This window comes from Crocuta crocuta, unplaced genomic scaffold (genome assembly GCF_008692635.1).
Source record: "Crocuta crocuta isolate KB4526 unplaced genomic scaffold, BGI_CrCroc_1.0 scaffold31, whole genome shotgun sequence".
Lineage (NCBI taxonomy): Eukaryota > Metazoa > Chordata > Mammalia > Carnivora > Hyaenidae > Crocuta > Crocuta crocuta.
In genome coordinates, this window is record NW_027528362.1 from 14,782,395 (window position 1) to 14,795,843 (window position 13,449).

Below are 13,449 nucleotides of genomic sequence, written 5' to 3' on the forward strand. Positions count from 1 at the left end.
AGTTCCGCATGTCTTCACTGTGTTGCATCCATATCCCGGATGTGAGGTTGTGCTCTGACTTAGCAAGATGTTGCCCCTGGGGGAGCCGAGCACGGGCGCGTGAGCTCTCTGCGGGCCGGCTCTCACAGCTGCTGCAAGGGAGTCCGCTGCTGCCTCAGAACAGGAAAGTAACACAAGCTACTTCCTCGTATTGGATTTAACTGCCTACTAGTATTTTGTAATCCTGGGAGAGGACTAGGATTTGCTTCTGCTCTAGGCTGCTCCTGTGTGTCGCTTGTTTAAAAAAATTCTACATTGCTTCCTCCATTCTGGAGTATTTTTCTCTTTAAAAATAATATCCAGCAAAATGCCTCTCTGGATGACTTCCATGCTGTCTTCCCAGGGGCTACACCGGTTAAAATGGTTCTCTGTTCATTGGTTCTGTTTTCTTTCTTCGACCCTATTTCCTGAGGAGCTTCTAGGGCCACCACTGGTGTGCTAGGTGCTGGGCACCCCACTCATCAGGGAGTCTGACGGCTCGGGCTCTGCCCTGGCACTGCACTAGCCCCGTGTGCGCTCTTGTGAGTGTGCACTGGCCCTGTGTAAGCTGTGGGTGGGCGTGCGCTAGCCCTGTGTGAGCAGTGGGTGGGTGTGCGCTAGCCCCATGTGCGCTCTGTTGTGGGCTTGCTCTGGCCCCGTGTGAGCTCTGTTGTGAGTGTGTGCTGGCCCTGTGTTATCTCTCTTATGGGCATGCGTTAGCCCTGTGTGAACTCTGCTGTGGGTGTGCACTAGCCCCGTGTGCGCTCTGTTGCGGGTTTGCGCTGGCCCCATGTGAGCTCTGTTGTGAGTGTGCACTGGCCCTGTGTTAGCTCTGTTGTGGGTGTGTGCTAGCCCTGTGTGAGCTGTGGGTGGGTGTGCGCTAGCCCCGTGTAAACTGTTGTGAGTGTGCGCTCGCCCCGTGTGCACTCTGTTGTTGTGAATGTGCACTGGCCCTGTGTGAGCTCTTTTGTGAGTATGCTCTAGCGCCGTGTGAGCTCTCTTGTGGGCGTGCGCTAGCCCCGTGTGAGCTCTGTGGTTGAGTGTGCACCAGCCCCTTGTGCGTGCTTGTGGACGTGCACTGGCCCCGTGTGCTCTCTGTTGTGGCCATGCGCTAGCCCCGTGTGCGCTCTGTTGTGGCCATGCGCTAGCCGCATGCGAGCTCTGTTGTGGGTGTGCGCTGGCCCCGTGTAACCTCTGTTTTTAGCGTTTATTTTTGAGAGAGATCCAGCATGAGTGGGGGAGGGGAGAGAGAGGGAGACGCAGAATCTGAAGCAGGTTCCAGGCTCCCAGCTGCCAGCAGAGTCCGACGCAGGGCTCCAACCCACAAATGGTGAGATGATGACCTGAGCCAATGTCAGATGCCTGACTGACTGAGCCACCAGGCGCCCCTGCCATGTTAATGCTTTTAAAGTGCACAGAGCAGTGGTTTTCAGCATATTCACAGCACTGTGCAGCTGTCACCTCTGTCCAATTCCAGAACAGTTCTGCCCCCCGCCAAAAAAAAACCCATAGCTCCCAGCCCTGCCTCCTCTCCCCCATCCCATAGTAACCACTAACCTGCTTCCTGCTCCCCCTGTGTCGGCGCCTCTGGTGTGGCGTGACCTAAAGGTCTGTCTGTGCTGAGGCGCGTTTCAGCATTTTGCCCCTTTCGTGGCTGAAGTCCTGTGTCACAGAGATCCTTGCTGATAGCTGCCAGCCTGTAACTCGCCTTTTGATTCTCTCAATGGTGTGTTTTGGATGAACAGAAGTTCTTAATTTTAATATACTCTCTACTTTGGAATCTTGTACAGATAGCACTTTTTATATCCTGCGGAGATCCTGGCTGTCCCAGATCCAGAGGCACCGTGTCGCCCTCCACCACTTCCTCCTCTGCTTTCCTCACCAGATCTGCATTCCTTCTGGAGGCGTGTGGGGCTGCGGACAAGGGTCCGTGTTCCAGTGTGTCTCCACACCGTCGGGCAGCGCAGGGCCGCCTCGTCAAAAGCCAGGAGGCATGTGTGTTAGTGTGAGTGTGCGTGCATGAACATGAGCATGTGTGCCTGAGTCTGTAGTGGGCATGTGTACAGGTGTGCATATGAGTGCATGAATGTGAGCTTGTGCGCACGAGTGTCAGTACAAGTGTACGTGCACAAGTGTGTGTGCGCGGGCACAAGTGTGAGTGCGCATGTGCGTGCATGACTGAGTGCGAGTACATGTGGGTGTGTGAGTGTGAGTGTGTGGGTGCATGCATGAATGAGTGTACATGTGGGTGCGTGGGTGTGAGTGCATGAGTGTGTGAATGTTAGCATGCCTGTGAGCATGTGCAAGAGTGTGGATGTTAGCACAAGCGTGAGTGCGAGCAGAAGCACATGCGTGCGGGCGTGAGCGCACGAGTGTGCGTGTGTGTGTCTGAGTCTCCACTCTGCCCCCTTTGCCTCCTGCCTGCTCTTCCCGGTGGCAGCACCGTGCCCAGCAGCCTTCTCTGTCCAGGTTGTCCGGCTGCGTTCGTGGTCTGTCCGGCGCCTGCACAAGTGTTTGCATCTGGCTTGTTGGTTCTCCCTCGCGGCTGCAGGGACTCCGGGCCTGTCGAGGGAGAGCTCGCGCGGTGGTGGCTGCGCGCCTCTGGCCTGTGGGCGCGCACTCTGCTCGTCTCCGCCCTTGCGCGTGCTCCGCGGCAGAGCTCTGTGGTGTGACGGCCGTGGGTTCTTCTGTGGCACTTGTCCCCGGTGCTGGGTGTGGTTGGCGCTGTTGTGAACCGTGTTTCTTTAACGGTTCTTTCTGTTGGCCGCTGTCTTCTGTGTGTGGTTTTACTTTCTCAGAGTGAGAAACATCTACTTCTTTCTGGTTCTTTTGTGTCACTAACGCCTTATGAAGAAGTCCACCTGAGGCTTCGGGTGTAACAGAAATGTTGGTAGAAGCCCGAGTGCTAATTGTACCGTGTCCAGCTCGGACGAACTCGCAGCACTTCCCTCTGGGGTCCTGTGTTCTCGGGGCCTCCCTCACTGGGGTGTCTGCTTTCTCTAAGTGGTTTCAGTTGGAGATGGGAAGAGTTTTTACATTAACACATGATTTAATGCCATAGTTGGGCTGTTCACTGAGTCCAGGTGAAGAAAACCTATCACAAGTATTTAAGATAAATTTTTTAAAATATTGTCATTAAAAATTTTGAATGATTGTTTCAAATATTTTAATTCTTTTTTCTCCCTGTATGGTGGATTCAACTAATGTTAGCTTCCCTGTGCGCGTCTTGGCTCGCCCCACAGAGGCCCCTCTGGAGACATCGAGGCGGGCCTGTGCTGCGATAGTGCAGCTGCCTCTGGGAGTGACCCGCCCCTGAGCCGAGATGTCACTGGTGTGCTGGTGAGTGACGTGCCGCCCTTCCCTCTCGCAGGTCACGGAGCTGTTGGACGTGTCCATGGAGCTGGGCTGCTTCCTGGCTGGAGCGCTCATCTCTTCCCAGGGCCACATGGTCACCGAGGAGATCATGTCTTACATCGAGCCCATCCGGGACTTCCTGGTTATCATTTTCTTCGCCTCCATAGGTAATCTGCCTTGTTTACGTCAGGACGTTTGCGGGGACTTCTGCAGCCTGTTTATGTACAGATTTCTGTTTATGCAGCAATATGCTGCCATAAAAATTGGGATGTGCAGAGAAATCGTATTAAAAAGAGGGAAGGTTTGCGCTCAGGGATGTTGACTGGCCGCCATGGTCTGGGGGCACCCAGATGCCCCGGGGGAGGGTGCCCCTCACCCTGACTCCACAGGAAAGGCTCCGGGTGCCCAGCATGTTAGCGAACTTAAGGGCAGCGCTAAAAGGAGACATTTGGGAAAGAAAGGTCACTGTTGGTACCGAACCCTTGAACTGCCATGTTGAGGTGCACCGCTCTGGAAACGCCCCTTTGTCGAGACTCTGCATCAGGCACGTCCAGCACAGCGCCGCCTTCTGCCCAGAAAGCGCCGCCTTCTGCCCAGAAAGCCCCACACTACGTCTATACCCACCACCGGCTCCGTGCGACCCCAGCAAGGCTGAGAGCGTCGAGAAGCACATCACAAAGTCTGCAGGGAAATGAGGGCAGCCAGTCCTGGGAGCGGAGCACGGAGAGGGGGCCGCACGTCTCCGCACAGCTGCTTCAGTGACGGGGTCCTCGCTGCCCTGGGAGACAGGCCGGCCGCTCTGCCCCCTTTCCCGTCCGGCCCTTCCCCTCCCTGGCCATCCGTCCTGCGTCTGTTTCTGTCCTCCCTGCCTGGCCCCTTCCCCGCAGCCCCTCTGGGTGCTGGCGGCCCCGCCGTGCTGAGTGCTGGTTGTGGGCTCACTTCGCCTGTCACTACCCCGTACACGTGCTCGTGAGGCCGACGGGCGCGGGCTCCCCTGACCGAGTTCCAGGCCATGTTCCCTCGGGAGGTGCTATCTCGCTGACATGTGTGTTACTCGTGTCCCACCCGCAGGGCTGCGTGCAGTGTGCCCTGGCTAGATAGGAAGATCCCGCAGGCGTGTGAGCCACCAGACAGGCTGGCTCTGCCCTCCGTCAGGTTATGGCTCTCGACCTGCTGAGGACGGAGCTGTCTAACGAGGTGACAGCCGCACGTGTTTTGCTTTGGTTCTTTGCACTCGGTGTTGGGAAGGGGTTCAGGTGAGAAGGAGGTTCTTCTGCCCCCGAGAGGCGTGTGCACACTCAGGACCTCACTTTTCCACTGCTCAGGACCGTCTGTCTGTCAGGGGCTCCCAGCAGCACAGAAGTGGACTGTTTGAGATGATGCCTTGTCTTTTCTGTTTTTGGACCTCAGTGATAGACACGTGGACCGGTCCCTGACCCCCTGCCCTGCGGCAGGCCCCGCGGAGCCATGAGGCCACGTGGAGGGCCCACCTGCCGCAGTTGGCCCCGGGCAGGGGGAGCGACCCCGGGGTCCCAGTGGCACAGGCAGGCGTGCTGAGGGCCCCGGCCGAGCTCTGAGAAGAGGCCGCTGTGAGCAGCGTGAGCGGTGAGGGGTGGCTTGGGTCCTGGAGTGAAGGAGGCCCTCTGGGCCGGATGCAGAGGCGGCATCTGGCACGGGCGCCCTGGGGGGCGTGGGGGCAGGGCCCAGATCAGGGAGGCCTCAGGGGCCAAGACTGGCCTCCTCTCAGCAACGTGGACGCCACCCCTCACGGGGCAAGAAGGCCCTAGGCCCACAGCATGGCCGGTGGCGGTGTGAACTGTTAGCCCCCGTGTTCCCATACAGACCCTGCTCCTCACCCCCACCCATCAGGACCCTTCGCCCCAAATGACACGTCCCTGAAACACCGCTGCACCCGTTCCTTTGTGCTGTGTTAACGAGGCATTGGAGCCGCGGCTTGGGCCGCCGCAATGGATACCAGTGTCCAGGTGGCTACAGATCTGAGGGAGCCTCTTCCTGGCCTGCAGACAGCTGCCTACCTGCCGGGCCCCACTGTGGCCTTCCGTGGTGTACAGTGTGCTCTGGGACAAGGACACCTGTCCTGCTGGGTCAGGTGTCCACCCTGTGGCCTTGCGTCATCCCCTGTTCCCCCTGGAAGCCGTCTCTGTGCGCACGCACACGAGGTCATAGCCTCAGCACGCGAACTGGGGGCGGCTCAGTCGTGGAAGCTGCAGAGACAGAGTCACATAGGAGCGGCCGAGCCTGCCTGGAGCCATGCCGTCCCGCACGACCACCTTGACGGCTAATTCCCTGGCGCCTGGCGCTTTACAAACGAGGCCAATGACCTGAGTTTTCTTGATATAGGCTTCGCAGCAAAGATTTCATTCTCTCCTTGGATCCCCCTTCTTGGGACATAGAGAGGAACTCAGAAGTGGGCACTGCCCGTTCCTGATTCTTGGAGGTGCGCTGGAGGCCGTGGGCACATGTGGGTGTGATGGCCCATGTGCGAGGTGACTGCGTGCCACGTTCTCATTCATCCCCCAAATGCACTTCTGCAGAGAGAGGCCGGGAGGAGCGCGATGGGTGTGCAGGGCCTGTCCCCCGTGTCGTCCCAGGGATACACTCGGCACTAGTTGGAGACGTGAATGGATGAGTGGCCGTGAGCAGAAAAGCTACAGGGCGGCTGGCGTGCCCTCTTGTCACGGGCGCGCGTGGCAGGCATGCCAGCGCAGATTGGGTCTCTGTCCCTGAGCCCCGTGTGGTCCTCGAGTGATCTGTGTCTCCACCCTCAGAGTAGAATGCCCCCGCCATCTGGCCAGTGTGCCTGGGCCGGCGCGCACGGGGCAGCTGGGGCTCGTGGGGCCCGCGGTGCCACACTGTGCATCCAGCAGGGGAGCCCACTTCTCCCCGGGAGAGGGGAGGCCCCTGGGCTTTGAAGCAGGGCGGTGACACACCAGTGGGGGGTGGAGCAGGTGGGCAGGGACTGGCACTCCCTGATCACATCCGTGCAGTGGGTTGGGTCGGGCGTGTCCCTCCACATCGTGGGCTTGTTTGCATTGGGGGTGTTTGCTCGTCGGTCTTCGCACTGTGGGTGGCGGTGTGACGAGTGTGAGGAACACAGGTGCAACCGGAGGTGGTCTGGACTCTCAGCGGCAGGAGGGCCGGGGCTGGAGGACCCGGGAGACAGCTCGGCCGGAGGGAGGCCAGGTGTGCCCTGGGCAGTCGTCGGGGCTCAGGGTGCACCATGGGCCTGGGGGGTGGGGCCGAGGCGGAGCCGGGAAGGGGAGAGGAACCTGCAGGCCGCAGCGCTGCACCGGGGGCGGCAGGGGCGGGTGCTGCTCCACTGGGGGGAAGAGAAAACCATCCTCGGAGCAAGAGGTCCTTTTGTCTGTATCTCTGAGTAAGACAAAGGTAGACACGTGAAGGGGCCTCGCGGTCATCACATGGAGCCCACCCTGAGTCAGGCCCGGTCAACCCCGGGCTCCTCAGGGACGTGGAGCCAGGTGTACACGAGTCCTGCGCCACTGTCAAGTGAGGAAGGGCCCACCAGCACCTGTCCCGCGTCTTGGCCAGTGGAGCCTCCCAGCAGGCGCTGGCGGCAGCGGGAAGAATGTCTCTTGTCATGTGGGGACGTGTGCGGCAGGGCAGCAGGCGGCCGCGAGTGGCCGGGCTTCCTCTCCTGTGGCTTCTCGCCTTGGTTTCCAGGCCCCAAAGGAAATTAGACTTAGTGGCCGCTAGCTGTCCCTCTGTGCCAAGTCCCGGGTAGGAAGTCTGGTAGAGGGAGGCATTGGCGCCCAGGCCAGTTTCCTCACAGCGAGCCAGCTCCGTGGCCGCCAGTGACACGCGCTGGCACGAGCCGTAAATACAGGGCGCCGCAAGGTCGCGCTCACAGGTGCCCTCGTCCCGTGGAGAGGACGTGAGGAAGCCTGAGCATCATGGGTTCCTCACCGAGGACGGGCCGTGTGGTCCTCTGAGAATGACCGTGTCCATCCTTTCCTCCGCAGGCCTCCACGTGTTCCCCACGTTTGTGGTGTATGAGCTCAGCATCCTGATGGTGCTCACGCTGTCGGTGGTGATCATGAAGGTCGGTACCGATTCTTCTGCTCGGTAAAACTCCTCTCGTGTTGGTTGTATGGGACCCTGAGTCCACAAAGCGCAGCAAGGCCCCTTACCCGGGCTCCCGTCACCCAGCAGTCTGGGGACTGGGTGAGTGAGGACCGGGCCGTTTGGGTTTGCTTTCCTTCCTCAGACCTGGGTATGTTGGAAAGTGGGAGTTACAAAAGCTGGAGCAGAAGGCACTCCGGGCGCCCCGTCTTCACAGGGCCTTGCACTTGGCCTTTTCTCCTGAGGGAGGCTCAGGACCCACGAGCCAGCGAGCACTGCCTGCACGTGGATGTCTCGTTGCTGTGTGTTGAAAGTATTACTGTATTTGTCCTCACTGAGTCAGTGGCTCTCACAGGAAGACAGAACCCAGGAACACGAGGCGGGAGAGACGCGCAGGGCAGGGCGTGTGGGCCGGGGCGCAGAGCCCCTCGCAGACCACGGCGCCCTCACTACCAAAGGTGATTGAGGTGCCTGTGTTAACAGTTGTTTCAGGGTCCGGTGACCTGTTCAGTAGCTGTGTGGCTTTTTGGATGATCAAAGTTGATTTCAGATACTTCTGTTAGAAGGAGTCAGAGTCCCTACCAGGCGCTGCCCCTGCCCCTCCGGCCCCAGGCTGCTCCCCTCCCGAGCTGCTCACAGGGGAGAGACCGTGCTCTCGTTGGAAAGTACAGTTCCTTCTCGAGTGCCACCTGGTTTGCCGCTGCTGCCTGGTGTGGGGGGAAGCCTGGGGGCCTAGCTGCCCGTGGACCCGGACCCCTGACTTCACGTTCTGTGTGGTCTCGTTCCGGCCACTCTGTGGTCATTGGGTGCCTCTGCACGTGTCCCCTGGGTGTCAGGACGGGCCCCCCGCGGTTTTCTGCTCGGCGGTCAGTAACGCGGACGCTCTCGCAGTTTGCCCTGGCAGCCCTGGTCTTGTCAGTCCTCCTGCCGAAGAGCAGCCAGTACGTCAAGTGGATCGTGGCCGCGGGGCTGGCGCAGGTCAGCGAGCTCTCCTTTGTCCTGGGGAGCAGAGCGCGCAGAGCTGGCATAATTTCTCGGGAGGTGAGTCCGCACCCACTTGCTGTGCGTGGCCAGGGTGCCCTGTCCTTTGCACCCTCCACGCTGGCATTTGAGCACCTTCCCTGCAGCTGGTGCGGGGCGGGGGGTCTGCCTCTGGGCGGCCGCGGAGGTCGGGTCCTGCTGCCTCTCACACCGGCGTGCAGATTTGGGATTAAAGTAGCCGGAACTGTCAGCGTTCCCTCTGCAGTAGTGGCTGTGGGGTCTCTGTCACATCTCTGGCAAAAAGAAGACAACTGAATCTTATAGCTCCCTCGTTAGTTTGCGTGTCAGTAATGGCCTTGGTGCACGGCTGTCCACCAGGCCGACGGGCCGTCCTTCCGGCCGCACCGTGCGGGGCGTCTCCGCAGCCTGGGTCTGAGCACAGAAGCCATGTTACGAGGCAAAGCTGGAATGTTGTTCTGTGAAGGTACCTGGAAAGGTTAGGGTTTTCGTTTTTGTTTTTTAAATTTTTTTAATGTTTTATTTATTTCTGAGAGAGAGAGACAGCGTGAGCAGGGGAGTGTCAGAGAGGGAGATACAGAATCTGAAACAGTCTCCAGGCTCTGAGCTGTCAACACAGAGCCCAACACGGGGCTCGAACCCACAAACCATGAGATCATGACCTGAGCCGAAGTCGGACGCTTAACCGACTCAGTCACCCAGGGNTTTGCCCACTTGTAGAAGGTGAGTTAGAGTTGTTGTCAGAAGTGCTTCTGAAGCCATCATGTCTCCACATTTTAGGTCATTGGAATTAAAACTTCTGTGGAAATGATGACAAAGCTTCCTTTGTGTAAAATACAGAAAGGGTTTCTTGCAAGTCAGCGTATATGGAAATTTGGGGCTTTTTTGACGAGGCCCCTCCTTCCCCTGCCCCAGTTTCAGGTGCACACAGCCCTCTGCGTGGCTCATCAGCCTTCTCCCTTTCCCTTGTCCGTTCACCCTGGGCCTGGCACCCTCGTGTGCCCTGTGCCGGCTGTGCGCACACCTGTGTGTGCGAGTTCCTGTGCACCTCCCTTCCCTTCCCATCCAGCTTTGTCCAGTGCTGTTTTCAAGTGGCATGAGTTAGAACTTGAGGAGTAGCATCACTTTAAATTTGACAAGCAGGACGTTTGTGCTTGGCCGTGGCCCGAGTGGCCCCCACCCCAGGGGTAGATAGGCCACAGTCTCCTGCCCACCATGGCAAGAGTTCATGTCCTTCAGGGCAGGGCCAGGCGACGGACTCAGCGTTGGCCCCGAGTGGTCTGAGGACAGGTGACGTGCTAAGAACTTTTCACAACTTAAGTGGAGCATCGCTGTTTCAGTGACAGCCAGGTGGACATTAAAGGTACTTTGTTACTGATAAACGGATAAATGTCGGGGAACAGCGTGAAAGAAGCCTGGACCCCCTGCTCTGAACGGCTGACTCTGAGAGATTGCGCGTGTGCCGTGTTCGGAAGGCCACGCACTTTCCATGCAGACTTGCAGCCATGGGGACCAGCTCACGTCTGCAGTTCTCAGCTTAGAAACACCGTGGTTTATAGACACACAGGCTCATGAATGGTAGTTCCTACTTAAGCTTGATTTGACCCTTCAGTACGTTGGAGTTTTTGATTTTGCCCTTTCTGAACCTGTGCAAGCACGTGTGAACATGCCAGGCTATCCTCGAAGCCAGGGCAGGGCCTGCCTCCTACCCTCAGCCTGCTGCCCCCGTTATGGCACCCCTCCCCTAGGGAAATGTAGAAGCTCCTCTTGGTCCACGTGACATGCTGGTAAACCCTCAGGATTAAATGATTGTCTCCTGTGCCCACGAATGTGAGGAAGACAGGATGAGTCTAGATATTGAGACAATGGCTGAAGAATGAAATCTGCACAGGCTCTGTCTGAGACCTGCCCTGAGGCTGCACGTTCACCGTGAGGGCCCCCGAGGGGTCAGCTGAGGGGGACTCCGTGCGCGCCAGGATGTGCCATCTCAGTGGACCTCACAGCCGAGTGTGCCTGTGTCTGTGGCTGTACGGGGCGTGCAGGGGCGCCTTAGTCCTAAGCGCGACCCCCTCAGCCTCACCTGTTGCAGGTGCTCCTCCTAATCCCAAGGTGACAGCCTTACTTGTTGCAGGTGTACCTGCTAATCCTGAGTGTGACCACTCTCAGCCTTTTGCTGGCCCCGGTCCTGTGGAGAGCTGCCATCGCAAGGTGTGTGCCTCGGCCAGAGAGACGGTCAAGCCTCTGAGGCACCAGGAGGGCACGCGGCTTCGGGAACTGGCGCCTGTGCGGACGGCGGACACGGGGCACATCCAGGACCACCCGTCCTTGTGAGCCCCTTGCCTCGGGACAGAGTGCTCCTTCGGAGGGGCTTCCTGCCGCCCGGCGTGACGACCGTTGCTGCTGTGGTTTCAGGTCTTCCGGAGTCATTTGTTGCGTTCAGTTGATCATGCACCGTATTCAGTATGACGCTGCATTTACAGATCACCTTGACTGTTCGCCTGGATGTGCCTTTTTTTCTGAAGTCAATGTTAACTTTCTATTGTTAATTCATCAGTTCAGGATTTTCTGGTAAAAAAAATCAGAAGGGTTTTTATTTATTCGGTTTTTGTGTTGTAGTCTGTTGGTCAATATTTGTTATTAAACATTTCTGTGATGTGCAATTTTAATTTTGGCAGTGAGTTTGGAAGGTTCGTTTAATCCTTACTGCCCATGTTTTCTAAAAAGATAAACACCTTCTAAATGTCTATTTGTTTTCATTATAATTATTTTAAAGAAAACACTCATCAGTTTTTTAATTAGGTATATCATTCTTTAAAAATATTTGTTTTGAATCACAAGAACATGCATGCTTTAATAAAGATTATTTATACTCAGAGTAATTAATTGAAACTTATTAGAATTTTATTTAGATTTTTTGTTAAACTAATCTTGGCCAATTTTTAAAAATTTGGATGATTTATATATTGCCACATTATTCTCTAAGAAACCAAATTAATACAATACTATTTGCAAAACCTAAGTTGTATCTTTGAATTTTAAAGTGTATTTTGGTGATTATATGTCCCGTTTCAGAAAACCTATGGCTAAAGGCCTGATTGTTACAGATTTCCCCGAGGGGAGCTTTGAGCAGAGTGTTCCTATAAATATTGGCTTTAAGAGCCTCACAGTTTGACCAAAACCCTTGGAGGGCAGGGGCAGACCCCTCAGGTACAATGCTGTGTCGCGGGTATATTTATGGAGCGCAGTGATATAAATTAAAACAGTTTAAGATTGGGGCGCCCGGGTGGCTTAGTCGGTTAAGCGTCCGACTTTCGCCCAGGTCATGATCTCGCGGTTCGTGGGTTTGAGCCCCGTGTTGGGCTCTGTGCTGACAGCCAGCTCAGAGCCTGGAGCCTGTTTCAGAGTCTGTGACTCCCTCTCTCTGCTCACGCTGTCTCTCTCTCTCTCCTAGAAATAAATAAAACATTAAAAAAAAACCAACCCTGTTTAAGATGAAGTAAATTGTATCTTCTCTGAAGTAAATCAATGGAGAAATGGTGTAAACTTCTCTGATCTGTAGGAAACGGCATTGGTGTTATTTATTTCTGTGTTGTAGTAGGTCAGTGCCTTTCCCCCCAGTCCCTGGGGTGGACACGGTGCACAGGACGCAGGCTCACCTGACCGACCGTAAGGCTTTATCTCCCCTGTCTGCGTGCCTCTTGCCCCGCCGTCTGGAATCCGCCGAAGGCCGGTCTCCGGGGTGCGTTTTATTCATTTTCTGTCCCAGCACTGGAGCCAGGGGCTCACTGAATCTTGTTGAATTGAATGAAACCTATGTGACACACTGACAGTTTTCCCCCAGAACACGGCGTTAAGGTCACAGTGTGAGAATGGTTCACAGAGATGCCAGGAAGGAGGACGCGCCTCTGGAAGACCTCTGCCTGCGGGACGTCCTCCTGGGAGGGTCCCCGACACTGGCTCCCGTCCTCACTCTCCCCTCCTCATCTGGACTCGCAGAGCGCAGAGCCCTCTGTCTCTGTGCCTTTGCATGCACCCCTGCCTCTGCGGGCTGCAGACCACCTGTGTGTATGGGTGCAGCTAGAAAGTGCTAGGAAGTGCAGGGCGACTCCCACTGTAGAGTCACAAAGATCAAACGCCACCCGCTGAAAGCAAGCGCGCCTCATCGGGTCCCCCACACGCTCACCTGGGTGGTCTGCGCGCACGCCGTGAGCTGTAAGCCAACGCTTCTGCGCCCTCCCACGCCCCCACGCACACCCCACTATGTTCCAACCTGCTGGCACCTGGGAGGCTTTCCTCCCTGCGGGTCTCGCCTGAGTCCCGCCCCCTAAACCTCCAGGCTAGGAGCCTGGGGGACAGGGGCGAGGTAAACCTCTCCCTTGGTTCCCAGGGCCCGAAGCCTCACGCCGAAGAACTTCATTCGGCCTGAAGGAACCCCCAGGATGCCGTGTGGCGCCAGCCGCTGTGTCCCCTTGCGGAGAAGGTGAAGATGAAAGCAGTGGCTGTCAGAGCAGACCTTTCGTGGGAGGTCAGTGGGGAGAGAAGCTTGCCTTGGTTTGCTCACACGACAGACACAGGTGAGCCTTCGTGCAGCACGGCCCGTGTGCAGAGCAGGGGAGGGCGCGAGAGTGGAGGCAGAGCCTGGCCGGGTGCAGGAGACACCCCAAGGGACAGCCACCGACCGGGGAGGAAGCAGGCGGGTCAGGGCCCCTGGGAGAGGCGAGGGGCGCCGGGCTGGCAGGTGCTCAGAGGACAGAGGTGAGTGTGCAGGGCGGCCTCCCCCATGGCCCCGGCCCACAGGCCCCAGACGTGGTGCGGCAGTGAGCCCCTGGCGTCTCCCTGGAGTGCGAATCCGTGCTTGGATGGGCCATGCTGCCCCAAACGGTCACAGTGCGCCAGAGCCCAGGATGGGCAAAGTGGCAGGCTCAGGACCAGCTGCAGGCCAGGAATGGCAGCCCTGGTGCCCGGAGCCTACACGGT

The 13,449-nt window shown here is 57.4% G+C and overlaps 1 protein-coding gene across 3 annotated transcripts in view; it reads left to right on the top strand.

Moving 5' to 3' along the window:
* The window catches only part of SLC9D1 (solute carrier family 9 member D1), a 50,165-nt gene extending 38,814 nt beyond the window's left edge, over positions 1-11,351 (top strand). For all 3 annotated transcript variants that reach the window (XM_077753941.1, XM_077753943.1, XM_077753942.1), the window contains 4 exons: positions 3,389-3,539; positions 7,374-7,453; positions 8,365-8,514; positions 10,604-11,351. In XM_077753941.1, coding sequence (XP_077610067.1) covers positions 3,389-3,539; positions 7,374-7,453; positions 8,365-8,514; positions 10,604-10,717 — 495 coding nt within the window. In that variant the 3' untranslated portion in view covers positions 10,718-11,351. The remainder of the gene's footprint in view (positions 1-3,388; positions 3,540-7,373; positions 7,454-8,364; positions 8,515-10,603) is intronic.
* Positions 11,352-13,449: the final 2,098 nt, after the last annotated feature.